The sequence below is a fragment of the Callithrix jacchus genome, chromosome 1 (genome assembly GCF_049354715.1).
Source record: "Callithrix jacchus isolate 240 chromosome 1, calJac240_pri, whole genome shotgun sequence".
NCBI lineage: Eukaryota > Metazoa > Chordata > Mammalia > Primates > Cebidae > Callithrix > Callithrix jacchus.
In genome coordinates, this window is record NC_133502.1 from 188,470,259 (window position 1) to 188,485,651 (window position 15,393).

Below are 15,393 nucleotides of genomic sequence, written 5' to 3' on the forward strand. Positions count from 1 at the left end.
GGCTGGCCCAGCCATGGCAGCTGTGAAAGGGAGTGAATGTGTGGTGGTCGCGGTTAATTTCAGAGGCAGAGTTGGAAGGCCGTCGGGCTAAGGACTCGATGTGAGGAGGAGAAAGCAGCATCCGGCATAACTAGGATGACTACCAGATGTTTTGCCTGAGGCCACTGCGGGTTCACGAATACTGGCTGAGCTGGGGAAGGCTGAGGGTAGACTGGACTTTGTCTCATTCTGTTCTGCTTTTGTGGGAGGGGGACTTAGGGGTTCGGCATGGGCCCCCTGAGGTCCGTCCCGCCTGTGGGACGTCCATGTGCAGGCACCAGGTCAGCTCTTGATTTCCAAGTGGGAAGGTGTGGAGCAGGCAGGCTGGGAGTGTGGGGAAACATTGGCACATAGGTAGCCAAGGAAGCCACGGGGCGGTGCGACATCTCCCAGGAACAGAATGCACATGGGGTGGGGGCAAGGGCAGAGCCCGAGAGGAGCCGAGGCCCCACTCACCTGCACTGAGCTCCTTAGTACCTAGCGCTGCCCAAGGCTGCTTTAAAGGAGGTGGTGTCCACAGAATGGGAAAAAGTCTTTGCCAATCATATATCTGGTCAGGATCTAGTATCCAGGAACTGTGAAGAACTCTTACAACTCAAGACGACCCAGTTTAAAAACAGGCAGAGGATCCGAATAGAAATGTCCCAAAGAAATGGAGATGCCCCGCCCCCCTGGCACCTTAGAGAACACAGAGCCTGTGAGAACAGGTACCACGTCTGTGTTGAGCATCGCTGCATCCCAGGGCCATACATGTGGCCGCTAAGCCTGTGGAAAGGGGTTCAATGTCATCAGTAGTTAGAAAAATGACAATCAAAACCATGAGGGCCAGGTGTGGTGGCTCACGCCTGTAATCCCAGCACTTTGGGAGGCCAAGGCGGGTGGATCACGAGGTCAAGAGATTGAGACCATCCTGGTCAACATGGTGAAACCCTCTCTCTACTAAAAATACAAAAAATTAGCTGGGCATGGTGGCACGTGCCTGTAATCCCAGCTACTCAGGAGGCTGAGGCAGGAGAATTGCCTGAACCCAGGAGGCGGAGGTTGTGGTTAGCCGAGATCACGCCATTGCACTCCAGCCTGGGTAACAAGAGCGAAACTCCGTCTCAAAAAAAAAAAAAACCATAATGAGAAACCACATCACCCCACTAGGATGGTATTAAAAAAAAAGAAAAAGCCCAGAAAGTCACAGGTGCTGGTGAGGACATGGAGAAATTAGAAACCTCATACTCTGCTGGTTGGGAATGTAAAATGGTGTCGCCCTGTGGGAAACACTTGGCCATTTCCTCAAAGAGGCCAACATGGAGTTACCAGATGATGTGATGGTGCCACTCCCAGGTAACTACCCAAGACAGCCAGGAATGTATGCCACACAAAACTTCCACGTGGTGTTCCAGGAGCACCACTCATGACCACCACAGAGCAGACACGACCCAGATGCCCATCCGCTCTCGAAGAGAGAAATAAAATGTGGTCTGTCCATGCGGTGGAATATTATGCAGTTATAAAAAGGAATGAAGCTTAAAAACATGCTAAGTGAAAGGAGCCGAACACACAAAGACAAATATTGTGTGACTCTTTATATGAAATGTGCAGAACTGGCAAACCCACAGACAGAAAGCAGACGTGGTTGCCAGGGGTGGGGGCGGGGGGCGGGTGGAAATTTGGACTAATCAAAAATAGGCATGGGGCCTCTTTTTGGAGTGATGGAAATATTCTGGAATTAGTAGTGATGATTGTGCATCATCACCAATACACTAAAATCCACTAAGATGTGCGCTTAAAGATGGTGAATTGTGCGCTCCATGCGATCTATCTCAACCAAAAACTGGGTTGGAGAAATAGCGGAGGTTGCACAAACATAGCATCAGAAGGCCCGTCCACACCCTCCGAGCAGACTACGTGCCCAGGTCTGTCCACTTCTGGGCCAACTGTGAGCTCCCCAGTAAGCTGGGTCCCCAGGGAAGGGCGACCCGGATGGTGAGGTGGTGAATGTGCCAGAAGCTTATTCAGGAGGGAGCAGTGTCAGGAGCTGAGCGGCTTTATGTGGAGACCAGAAGGCCGAGGCGCGGCTGAGTGCTCCCCTCTGACGTGGTTCGTTGCTGCTTTTGCAGTCTGGAATGGCCTCTGCTGTACGTTCCTAGCCGTGGATCCCCGAGGCATGAGCAGCGCTTTGTGCCACCCTTGTTTGGAGGTGGTCTGTGCATGCCAGGTCTGTGCAGGGCTCCTTACCTCCATCACTTCCTTTGATTCCCAGAAGACCTCTGGGTGTTTTATAGAGAAGGAAACCAAGGCCCCAAATGGTAAAATGACCTTCCGAAGGTCACAGAGCAAGTTACTCCCTGAGTCTTGCACTCCATCTGGTGTGACTTGTGGAGCAAGAGCCAGGTCCCATGGGCCGTAGTCACTGTGCAGACCACTGTGAGGACTGGCACTAGGTGCCAGACTCCTGTCCTTCCCTAGAGATGCACAGCAGGGGGCGGCAGGGCATTGGTGGGGCTGGAAGGCAGGACTCAGGTTGGGGAGGGCAGAGTGAGCAGACCCCAACAGCCAGCAGGCTTCTCCACACCTCTGCCTCCTCTGGGCTGGCTTGCTGGGTTTGGACATGAGCAGTGAGCTTGCTTTTCTGGAAAGCAGACCTCACCATTCATGCGCCTCATCTCCCACCCTGAGCTTGGACTCAGGCCCAGGCCAAGAGGTCGACCCTGTGTCTTCTGCACACAGCCAACCTGCTAGGGAATCAGGAGCCCCAGGAAAGGCCTCAGCCAGGAGGCAGACAGGTCCTAGAGACCCCAGGCATCCCTCCTGCCTGCCGGTGCCAGCAGCTCTTGACAGCTCAGGGAGTGTTCTGGATCTGGCAGAACGCAGGCCCCAAAGCTCTAAGACCCATGTATATTTTACCCAAAATCTAACCCATCTGGTTCTCATTTATTTACACTTAACTCATCAAATGCAATTTTGCAAGAGCGCTAGATAGCCAAGAGGCTTTTCTGCCTAAGCCGCCCTTCTGAAAGGAGCCGGCGGAGGGGGGAGCCTCAGCCCCCTGGGACCAGGTGGGAGCTCTCAGTGCCGGAGGTCGAGTTCACTTCCTCGGGGGCTGGGCACCTCTGCCTGTTTCCAGACCCTCCGTGGGAGCTGGGACACCAGACCGTGCAGGGCCTGACACACAGTAGGCTCCTGACGGGCATGAAAGCATGGGTGGGGTCCGAGCAGAACACAGAGTCTCTGTGTCAAATCAGGAAACATTTGTGGGAAACACGAAGAGACCAGGGCTGGATCCAGAAGTAATTTTTAGTTGTTATAAATAACTTCCAACCTGGACTCTTTCTCCAAAGTAGAACAAACAGCCAACTATTAATAAAAACAAGCAGCATCCTGGGCCAAAAAGCACACCTCCCAGGGAAACTGGTGCTGTCTGCAGAGGCCTTTCAAAGCAGGGCAACCTCTGTTGTGCTGGTGTCAGCTCTGGAAACTCTTCTTGCTGGAAAACCACTTCAATCACAGCGCATGGGTCCACGCCCACCCGTGACCCTTCATTGGCTAGCAGTGGGTGGAGGTGGGCAAGAGTCACAGCTGAGGGCCATCCGCCACCCACCTGGCATCCAGAGCTGTGCTCATGCCGGGCACTGCACAGTGAGGTGATGGGACGTGACTTCAGAGACCCTGTGGGACCCTGTGCCATGTCCTGTTCCAACCAGAGTCCTCACAGCAGCCACTGCCCATGGAGAAGGGATTGCCCATGGAGGGGCTGAAGGCTGAGAAACCCAGGAGAAGTCTGCAGCCTACCCCAAAGAGGAGACTGAGGCCCAAGCCAGGGCTGTGCCATGGGAGCCAGGGACAGATGGGCAGGGTGGCGAGGAAAAGTTAGCGGCCTTGGTCAGACCCTTGGGAGATGGGCAGAAAAAAGGGGATTCAAGGACAATAGGGTCCTCAGGTCTGGTGGCTGGGTGGGGTGAGGGCCAGACCCTGACCAGTGAGGCCCCTCTTTGGTGCTCCAAAAGCTTGGCCTTCCTTGACCCGTCTCCTTCCCTTCCTCCCACCCCTCCCCTCCCCCAGCTCCGAGGGCCGAAGGAAAGAGAGCTCACTGCTCGCAGGGAGCAGCCTTCAAGGACCTTCAGGGTCCCTGTCTTTTATCCCAGACCTCACGGGAGTCATCTTTTTCTGAGGGTGTCTCCCACCCCACCCCCCGCTGAAGCCCCCATGGCAGGGCGGGCCGAGCTTCCACCTTCCCTTCCTCCCAGCTCCCCTTGCCTGCTGTTTCACCCTTGGCCCAGAAGAGGGAAGGGCTCCAGCGGTTCCGATGGCCAATCACAGATACGTTTTGTACCTCAAAGGAGGCTGTGTACCGGGGTTTTTCAGCCTCGACCTGGCCAGTCCAGGCAGCATGAAAGGCTCCTCCCAGAGCCAGCATTGAGGGTCCGCTCTCCATTCTGCCTCCTCCGTCTCTCCTACCAGTTAAAAGGATTTCCTGAAAGGAGCCTCCTAGAATCTGCCCAACAACCCAGGGGACCTCCTCTCCGCTTTGTAGCTCAGTTCCTGAGCTGTGCGGCTGTGCGAGGAGCTCCATGCCCTCTGGGAACACTCAGCTGTGGCCATAAATAAAGATGAAGGACCGTGAGCTGCCCGCAGGATTCAGAGGCGGGACGCTCCCCCTACCCCTCCTGGAGCCGCCCAGGGATTCTGGACCCTGGATTGGAAACAGGCACACTCAGGGGCCTCACTCCGCGCAGCCTCAGCCCTGGCCCAAGACCTCAGTGGTTTGGGACACTCTGCGTGTCAGGTGGCACAAATGTCTTCTGTGGGAACTGCCCGCCCCCACCCCCGCCAGCTGAACTGGTGTGGGGACCCGGACAGGGCTGGGGCTTTTGAGTGCTGTGTGGGGTCTCGCCAGGGCAGGGTGCAGGCCTCGGAGCAGCCTCGCTCACTCTGCATGCCCACAGCCTGGCTCTGCTGCTCATCTTAGCCCTGCATCCAGGACCCAGTCAGCCACCTTTCCCTGGTTGCTGCCAGAACTCTCCTGTTAGAGAGGCTGCAGGCTGTTCCCCGCCTGGGCCCTGCCGGCCCCTTCCACATACCTTTGCTTTCAGAACACCGCAGCCTCCAGGATCCCCGGGCTCAGGCCACATCTCTCTGCTGTCCTCATTGCAACTTACCTCACCTCTTCCAGGAAGTCTCCCATCTCTATGCTCTGGCCCAGGACACTGGAGCTTGGTGTCCCTGGCAGCTCAGGGTACTGTGGCACAAAGTAGGTGCTTGCTGTTTATGGACTGAATGAATGAACAGAGACGTTTCAGGTGGATTCAAAAGGCAAGAAAAACTTCAGTCTGGACGAGGAGGGGAGGCTGTTCTGGGAGGAGGGTGGTATCTGCACACAGGCAGAGGTGAATGCGTGGGCGTCTTGAGCAACAGAGTGGCTGGAGAAGTGGGCAGGTTCTGAGAGCCCTGAAGAAGCCCCCTCCTGCCCAGGGGAACCAGGACAGCACTCTGCCCCAACGGCCCCCTGGTGGTAGTGAGCTCCCTGGCCCTGGCGTGTGCAAGCACAAACTGCCTTCACGTTTACTCTCCTGACACGAGCACTCACTCTTGGCCTGCTCCACTGCTCGAAGCAGTGATAGGAAGGAGACTTGGCCCTGGCCTCACCCCAGGGCAGGGACCACCAAGCCCTCTGGTCCAAGGCAGAGGAAGGAATTAGCGAAGGAAGGTAGGCCTGGCCGGGAAGCCGGGATGGAGTGAATTATGCTGGGCACCAGAAAGACTCCACAGAGGAGGAAGCTAAGCACTGGGTTTTGGAGAGGTGGGCATGTGGCATCCAGGGAGGTTTGTGAGCATCGGCATCTGGGTACCTTAGTCTCACCACCATCACAGCTTGAAGGGGCCTCATTCACAGCTGAACCCTGGAGGAGGAGAGTGAGGGCTTTGGGCTCATGGGGCTTCCAGTCCTCCTTCTGCCTCTTTTAGAGCTTTGGGGAAGTCTCTCCCCTTCTCCAGGCCTCAGTTTTCTCATCTGAGAATCAGGGATGGTAAGAATAATGCCCCCGGCAAGGAGCCGTTGTGTGGTTTAAGATGGTGCCTGAACTGGGCCTCCCTGGAAGCAGGTGCCGTTATTTACGGTGGTGAGGCTGTTAACCCCGCCCAGCTCCCCTCTATGTGCGGGCATGGATCGGGGCAGAATTCTCACATGGGGCCAGTCCGTGCAGAGACGGAGGAGAGCTGCCCGCACCACCAGCACTCCAGGAGCCCCTCCAGAGGACACAGTCTGCAGCCCTGAAGCTCTGGGGGCTTTTCCCAGGGATAAGGCCTGGGCATCCCCCACAGGACACAGCGCAAGATAGGGGTGTTGAGAAATGTTAAGTTTATGAATATTGAGAAATACTGACTGTACGATACAATATATTGTTTGCTAGGAAGAATGATGGCAAGGAAAACCTAACTCCCCCCACCAAGTAGAAAATTACTATTCCAAAGTGGCAGGACAATGTGTAAACATCACACACCGGTTAAAACAGTTCTTTAAGACAGCTGACCCTGCCCCCATGGCTCTCTCATGGAGAATGCTTTTTAGTTTGTGATCAGTGATAAGGGGGCACCAGCTGCCTACTTGGCATATTTGGTGTTATGAGACCCAACATGTGTTTGTTAATAATGATCACCTGTGCAGAGAGAATCGCTACGTGGGTCAGCGTCTGCTCGAGGCCTTCAGCCGGGAGTGTGTCAGCCCCTGAGGCTCTTAGCTCGGAAGGCTATAGACCCACTTTGCTGTTCTGAGTGTCTGCCTCTCAATACCTTCAGTGCCGCCTGGGTGAGGGTCCCTCCAGCCGAGCGGGTCTCGGTACAGGGGTCGAGCTCAGGGAGCCTGATTCCCGGGTATGGGTTCCCCTCTTGCCATGAGGGGATCCCTCCAACCTCTCATAATGGGGTGTGCCGAGTGCTGGGGACCATGGGGCGACGTGTGCTGGGCTCACAGCACCCCTTGGAGAGGGCGGAAGGACTGTTTCCCACAGTGCCCTCTCAGGCCTGGCCAGGGCCTTCAGGTGAGCCCCGTCTGTCCTGGGCTCGTGGGCAGCATCTCACAGGCCCAGCTGCCACAGCTGGACACTCTTCAATCTCAGCGTGGGGCCCACTTGGAGTGCTGGAGACAGGGGTGCAGGGGGCATGCATGGGGCCTCAGGCCCTTCCCTAAAGATTTGGCAGCCATGATTTCCTCCCCTCTTCAGGGGCCGGGGGTGAGGCCTGTTTGGCCCACGGTGGGAAAGGGGTGCAGGGGGCAGCCCCAGCTTCCCGCCTGCTTAATCTCAGGGCTTGATCACTTGGGAATGGGGACAAGACATGTTTACATGGCTCTACATTTGTTCCCCATTATTCATCAGCACTGGCAAGTCACTGTTCCCTGCTAGTGTAAACAGCCCTGGCCCAAGGCCCAGCCACCCTGCCAGGTCACTGAGGGTTTGTAGATGCCTTACGTCAACTGCCCTTTGCTTCAAGCTCTCAGTGAGGTGAGGAATGGCCAGGCCAGACGGCTGCAGATGGGCGGCACCAGGGAGCTTACTCGTGACAGGGGTGAGATAGCACTTCTGCACCAGAAACTCAGCATTTGAGGGTCTGTATCTGTTTTGCTTACTTTACAGTTGAACCTTTACTAGGCCTGGGGAAGTCAAGGCACAGAGCAAGGAATCTGAGAACCATGGGAAGAAAGGCGACGACTGTGGCATGAGAGGGGTCTGGACTGAGTCCAAGGGACACTACCGACGTCCAGGTCCCACTGTTAAGCGTATGCCAGCACAGGCCTCTACAGGGTCTTATTGGCCCGGAGATGGGACTAACCCCAGGAATGCTGGGCCCTTCTCGATGCTCCTTGTGGCAAGCTGCATCTGGGGTTGACCTGCATGTGCTCTAGCTGACACGGGACTCTAGCTGTTGTGAGGAGCAGCCGGCTCTTCTCAGCGTTAGTCTGAGCGCACTTGCTGACACAGCCAGCTTAGCATGGGGCCAAAGGCACGCGCTCTGCAGCTAGACAGCAGGGCTGGGTCCGGCCTTCACTCTGATGTGCTGTGTCACTGTACTCCAGCTGCTTCAGCTCCCAGAGCCTCCATGTTCTCATCTGTAAAATGGGATCCATAACGTGACCTATCACACAGGGAGCCACGAGGATCACATGAGCCTGCGCCTGACGCATCACAAACACTGGAGGGCTGTTTGCTTTGTGTTAACAGGATCAGTAGGACACAGGGCCTGGATCGGTGCTTTTCATGGTCCAGGGCAGGCTGGAGACAGACCCCAGGGGCAGACATGGCTGAGGCACAGAGGGAAGGGAGGCAACCACTCACCACACCTTGGGGCTGCCCCCAGCAAAGGTGGCATTGGCACTGGGCCCCTAGGGAGTCCTAAGCAGGGCTTTGTTGAATGGAGAAAGGTGCTGAGGATAGTCCCTCTCCCTCCTCCCCAGGCTTCCCCAGTCACACTGTCGGGTCAGATCACAGTGTGATCACATGGCTCCTCTCAGCAAGGGCCACCACTACCAGGTTAGCTGTAACCGCAGGTGGCTTTTAGAGTTCAGAGCTCTGCCTGCCTCCTCCGGCTGCCCACGCGGCTGACATTTGAGCTTGCCAAAGAATAATGGCCTTGCCGTTGGCCTCAAAGGCAGCCGAGCGGTCTCTTAGGTGGTAAAGTGGTCTGTTGCCCATGAGTCTAAATAGGACCAAGCTCACATCCGCAGCTGAGTCCTCTCCCGGTTCAGGGCAGGTCACCAACTCTCTACCTGTTCACATCCTTTTGGTTCCAACAGTAAAATATGTCTGTGTCCAAAAGAAGTGTATCAAAAGCTCAACACCAAAGAGTGAGTGTGTGTGTGTGTGTGTGTGTGTGTGTGTGTGTGTGTTGGGGGCCAGGGACTGGCTAGAAGCACTCAGTAGCTCACGCTGCCTTTGTCGTTTTATATATTTGCCTATTAAAATGACAATACAGACATGGAACATTAAGGTTTAAGAAGCCCTTCTTTCATTAAACAAACTGACAGAGTAGGGGGTTATGACTCTGGTAATTGAAACATGCTGTTCTGTTCAAGACCAGAACTCCATAAAGACTCTTTTCAGCCAATAGCACCCTTTGTGCCAGCAGCCTCTGATCAGAAATGAGTGTCGGCCCTGAGATCAGCCTCTCCCCGAGACTGGGAAAGACCGCTTGGCAGCCTTCTGCAGCCGTCTCGGCAGCCGGAGGTCAGGGCCTTTTCTTAATAAAAACCTCCTCATTCTCGGGGCTTTTGAAATCAGTTGCAGGGCACAGAGCCTCAGGCGCAGCCCTGTGCTCCAGCCCACCATCATGTTGTGCTGCTGCTGGTAACCCTAAGCTGGGTCAAGAAAGAGGGGCTCGTGGGGTGGAGCTGGCAAAGCTCCCTGTGTTGGGACAGCTGCTGCAAGCTGCTCTGTCTTCCTAGAGAGCGGGGGTCTGGCGACGTCAGTGAGAGCCAAGGTTTCAGGGTCAGATCACCAGGTTTGAATCCTGCCTCTGCCACTTACCATGTGTAGCACTTTGGACAAATGACTCTGCCTCTCCACACCTAAGTTTCCTCATCTATAAAATGCACTGGCACCTGGATCTGATTTACAGGGTTATTGTGAGAATTAAAGGAATTAATACAGGTAAGATGCTTAGAACAGTGCTGGGCACACAGACAGTATTGTTCAGTTGGAGTGAGCTAGCATCATAGCCATTGAACTACTTCCATGAGCAACTTTCGGGAGTTCTACTGTGCAGCATCACCATAGAGTCCCGCTCTACCACTACAGCCCAGCACCATAGAGTCCAGCTCTACCACTGTGCGGCATCACCATAGAGTCCCACTCTACTGCTATGGCCCAGCACTGTACAGTCCCGCTCTACCACTGTGCGGCATCACCATAGAGTCCCACTCTACCACTACAGCCCAGCACTGTACAGTCCCGCTCTACCACTGTGCGGCATCACCATAGAGTCCCACTCTACCACTACAGCCCAGCACTGTACAGTCCCGCTCTACCACTGTGCGGCATCACCATAGAGTCCCACTCTACCGCTACAGGCCCAGCACTGTACAGTCCCGCTCTGCCACTGTGCGGCATCACCATAGAGTCCCACTCTACCGCTACGGGCCCAGCACTGTACAGTCCCACTCTGCCACTGTGCGGCATCACCATAGAGTCCTACTCTACCGCTACGGGCCCAGCACTGTACAGTCCCGCTCTACCACTGTGCGGCATCACCATAGAGTCCCACTCTACCACTACAGCCCAGCACTGTACAGTCCCGCTCTACCACTGTGCGGCATCACCATAGAGTCCCACTCTACCGCTACGGGCCCAGCACTGTACAGTCCCGCTCTGCCACTGTGCGGCATCACCATAGAGTCCCACTCTACCGCTACGGGCCCAGCACCGTACGGTCCCGCTCTGCCGCTACGGCCCAGCGGTGCCGCAGGGTCCCGCTCTACCTCTACAGCACAGCACCATACAGCCTACTGTACCTATAGCACAGCACAATGGCAGCCCATTGTAAACTACCACCATATTGCATTGCCATGGGGCCCACTGTAGGGTACCACCGTGGTGCAGGGCTGTGAAGCCTACTTCAGTGTCACCATAATACAGCACCAGGGAGGCCCTCTCCAGAGTCCCTCCTCCCTTCAGGGCCCTGTGAGGAAATTCACTGCCTCCCTGTCCCGCCACCCCATCATCCCCTGCTTCCAACTCAGGTCCCCCTGTTTTCCTCTTCTCACAGATGTGGACGAGTGTCAGGACAATAATGGTGGCTGCCAGCAGATCTGCGTCAACACCATGGGCAGCTACGAGTGTCAGTGCCACAGTGGCTTCTTCCTCAGTGACAACCAGCATACCTGCATCCACCGCTCCAATGGTGAGTCCGGCCTGTGCTGAGCAGGCCTACCCCTCCCCTCAAGATGGGCAGCCCCCCAGTCCCCTTCTCTACATCTCGATTCCATCCAGGGCCCTCAAGGTCAAGGCATGGGATGTGGGTGGTAGTCTGAATGGCTGTTTTGCACATCTGGTATTGGTTCTGCGTAGGCCTCCTTCCAGCTCCTTCCCTCTGCCATCCACGCTAGGGCTGTGGGTGTTTCTCGTGTTTATGTGTGGGGCCGCAAGTGGTATGTGTGACCAGAGGAGCTGTTTTCCTTTCTGGGTTGGGGCTGACTATGGCTGGCAAGAGTGGGGCACCATTCTCTGCAGGTTCCTTCTCTAAAGGGGGCTTGAGGCTACCTAGGTTGTGTGCCAGCTTCTCTGTCTCCGTGAGCCTGTCAGCACCAGCGCCTCCCTGCAGAATGTTCATTGGGTTTCCCACCCAGAGAGGGTCCTTGGGGTCGGCAGCCTGTTTTTTGGAGGCCAGGCGGGATGGCAGGTCAGCCTGGGAAGGTGCAGAGGACCCAGGAAGACACCTCACCAGCTGGAGCACTAGATGGCAGACCCAGGCTGAAGCGGAGCCTGGCCGCCAGCCAAGCCCAGCAGGCAAAGGCATATGGTGTTAGGGCCTCAGTGGTCAGATTCTGGAGTTTGGGCTCAGGGCAGCAGGCCTGTGAGGTGGTGGCAGAGCTGGCCAGAAAGCCAGGACACATGTGCTTGGTGGAGAGAGGCTTCCAGGCAAAGAACAGCATTTGGAAAGGCACAGGGCATCTCTTGCTGAAGGTAATGCAAGGTTAGGCATCTTGAGGGCTAGGTGCTGCAGCAGAGTGGGCTGTGAGGCCAGAGGCAGGAGCTGAGGGTCCCGGGGCCTGGCTGTCATGAGCTGTCAAGGGAGTAGATGGAAGGAAGAAGGCCAGGACTGCCCCAGCTCGAGCACGCCCCCATTGCTGACCCTTGACAAGGAGGAGGCTTGTGGGCGTTCCTGGGAAGGTCGAACCTCTCTAGTACGCAGTCCCTGCAGAAGGCTTAGAGAGGGTCCACACTGAGGTGGGGAGCCAAAGGGCACGCACTGCATTCTGGGCCAGCTGGACCCTGTGCGAATCCATCTCCTCCCCTCCCACGCTGGAAGCCCTCCCTTGGGTGGCCCCACTGACTGCTCCCAGATTCCTTTGTCCGAAAAGGGGGGACAAGGTGTTAACCCAGCAGGAGATGGAGCAGGACCCTGGGATGAGGTACCAGCCTCCCGTGAGCAGGCAGGAGGCTGTGAGGTACGACTCTGCCAGTGCAGGTATGAGTTTCATCAGAAAACAGTTCCTGAGAAAGTGAAAGCAAAACATTTAAAAAGTCCTCAGGATAATAAAGTGGAAATGCTCAAACAGCCTGCCTAGAATGCTTACTGTTCGTTGCCTCGAAGACAGGACGGGCCTGCTCGTTAGGGCTCTGTGGTGTCCCTGGAAGGACAGAAAGTCCAAGCCCTGTGGCTCCTGGCTCTTGCTACTGTCATGTTGTCCACACTCCACCCAGGTGACTCTCCCGGGCATCAGGAGTTCATTTTGTGTCTTCTAGACCTCCCAGTGGTAGGCCATGGGGCCAAGCTGCCCGCAATGGAGGCAAACCCTGTAAACCAGGACTCTGAGCCCAACAGGTTGTATAAGAAGCAGATTTCTGGGGACAAAGTAAGCAAGTGCAAGGAGGAGCCCCTGCTTTCATCAAGGGAGGGGATTTCACAGAGTGACTGCTCAGAGCAGGCTGTGAAGTCCCAGGCCAGGGAGTGTGTGCTCTGTTCCTTTGACTCGCAGCTTTCTCCCCAGCAGGGTCCCTGGTTGAAAGGAGGGTGTATGGCGGAAAGGTCACACCCGAAGCTACGGCCTGTTTGTTATAGGTTTGGCCTGTAAGCATCTGCTGTGCTGAGGACCAGGGTTTGGGAGGGGATGATGTGGGAGCAGCAACAGCAGCTGCTGCTGGAGCCACACATGGCCCTGAGCGTGTGTGAGCCGGACACGGCCCTGAGCGCCACCCAAAGACCAGCTCACTCCAGCCTCGCCACTGCTCGGCAAGGCTGGATTGCGACGCTGAGGAAGCCAAAGCCCAGTCAAGTTAGGAAAGAGGCAGAGCCGGGATCCGAGCCAGGCACGTTAGCTACGGGGCTCGCTCCTCGGGAGGTGATGAGGTGCATGAGGAAAGAAATGGGTGGTAGAGCAGACAGTGCTAGAGCTAATGAGAAAGTCAGGCGAGAAGCTTGTGGGGAGTGTGCCAGGCCAGGTGTGTGCAAAGGCCCCGGGGTGGGAATGGGCACATGAAAAGCAGAACAAAGGGCAGGATGGAGAAGCAGAGCACGAAAGCAGGAGGAGCCCAGGGTGAGGGGGTTGGGGCTGGACAACGTGGGGCCTGGTGGGCTGTGGCAGGAGTTGAGATTTCAGCTGTGGGAAAGCTGGTTAAACACAGGTGGAAGTGATGCTTAGGGAAGGGGGAGGGCATCTGGGGAAGCGCCGACACTTCCAGGGGCTGGTATCACGTAAATTGTGCAGTGGCTGGTGTTGGGTAGGACCCTGGGCACACATGGCTCACTCCACCCAGATGCCCCAGGTGGCCAGATCCTGATTTTTAAGGAAGCCAAGAATCCCAGTTTAACCAGAATATGGATTTGGGGGCCTCAGTCCCAGTCTGCATTAAGAAGAGCTTTCTCTCCTTAGGGTCTTTGCGTGGCCTCTGCTATCTAAAAAAACAACAGATAACTTATTGGATCACTCTCAAAGGACAAGCTTCAGCATTCCCAGGGTTTCCATGGTTGTGTGGAAGACCCAAAGAGGGCAGAGCACACACACAGCACATGGGCCAGCTGCCCCTGAATGCCCATGGGGAGACAGGGACCTGGGGACTAGGCAGGTTGTCTGCCTCTCTAGGAGCCTCAGTCTGTTGTGACAATTGCCCACCATTAGTGTCAACTGCAATAATGATTGTTACAGCTCACAGTGAGAGCATGTCAGAGGAGCTAAGACTGAGCTTGTTTTGCACACAAGTGACCTCTGATTCCCATAGCTCCTGGGAGAGCTGATGGATCATGAGCCATTTGGCAAATTAGATTCCTCCTGTCACCTGACTCTGCCTAATGCCTGTCCAGTTCTTTGGAGCCTGCCCCTGAACAGGGAGAAAAGCACACAGGCTGGTTTTGATTAGATGGAACCAGATGTGTGAGAGGGGTTGGCCCAGGTCAGTCCAGGCTCCTGGCTGAAGAAACACAGGGCTCAGCCCTTCTGAGGGCCCCCGCTTCCTAGGCGCCAGTGCACACCCCGGCCCAGGGCGTGGCTGTGACCCGGGCTGGGCTTGGCAGGATTAGGTTCTCAGCTCCAGTTCTCCACCGCTCTGCCAGTCACTCTGGCCTCTTCGGGTGTTTTCAGCTATAAAATGGGCCTAGCTGTTCAAATTTTCCCCATTAGTGGGTAAATGCTCTGTCGCTATCAAGGGCAGCACCTGTCCCAGGAGTGGTGACTGATGCAGGAGCTTCTTCAGGTCTTTAGAACACAGGCTTGATTTGCGGGACTCACACAGGCTGCTCCTCTGTGCCCACATTGGGCGGGAGGGAAGCAGAGACCTTGGGATATGGCCAGGTTCCCTCTGCTCAGCACTTCCCAGCACTGCTTCTAGCCCTGTGATAGGCCCACCTACCTCCCACTAAGCCCAGCCGGATAAGTGCCTACAATCCCGCCTCTGGCCACAGCCGCAGGGGCCTACCCGCTGCCCCCATCACAGCATTGTGCCTGGTATGCCCAGAAGGTAGCACCTTCAGGCTCTCTCCCTCTCCCACACTGCTCTTCTCATCTGTAGCTTCTGACAGATTGATGCCATAGGAAGATGTGGCCTCCTGGAGGAACTTTCTCCTTTTCTCTCAATGAAGAATTCTTTCTTTCAGTCTGACCAGAATCCATCCAGGAGTAGAAAGGGCTCTGGAAGGCCTGTCTTACTAGCCACGTGATTTTAGGTCACTTGTATTCATCTGCTCATTCATTCATTCATTCATTCGTGTGCCAGGTGCTCTGCTAATCCCTAGTATCCAAGGCATGGTCCCCTGTGCAGTTTTCAGTCTGGAAAGGGGACCAAGTGCTACACAGGGGTGCTGAGAGATGCTGTACAGTCATGAGCTTAGGGGAAGTGCTCTGGGGATTCTGTGGCTTTGGTTTTCTCATCTGAGCAGCAGAAACGCTCATGACGTGGTCTTCTCCTCCACCTGGTGAAGTATTGCTACTCCGAGGGCCCAGCACTGGCACTGGGCCACACTGGCTGCCAGCAGCCTTGGGTTTGTGATGCCCCTGGCCCTCCGTGCAGGAAGCTGTTGTGCAGGGCTCTGCTCCGAAGCCTCACCAGACGCCCCCTGTGGGCTGGCCTCAGCCTTGGTGGAAGGCACCAGAGTGAGAGAAAACGTCACATTGTCCCCATCGTTGTAGGAAGCAACACAGGCTCACAATGGGGGCTTCAG

At 55.9% G+C, this 15,393-nt stretch overlaps 1 protein-coding gene across 4 annotated transcripts in view; it reads left to right on the top strand.

The window, feature by feature from the left end:
- The window catches only part of SCUBE1 (signal peptide, CUB domain and EGF like domain containing 1), a 143,909-nt gene that overhangs the window by 41,523 nt on the left and 86,993 nt on the right, over positions 1-15,393 (top strand). For all 4 annotated transcript variants that reach the window (XM_035265525.3, XM_035265541.3, XM_035265531.3 and 1 more), the window contains exon 4: positions 10,786-10,920. In XM_035265525.3, the coding sequence (XP_035121416.2) occupies positions 10,786-10,920 (135 nt within the window). The remainder of the gene's footprint in view (positions 1-10,785; positions 10,921-15,393) is intronic.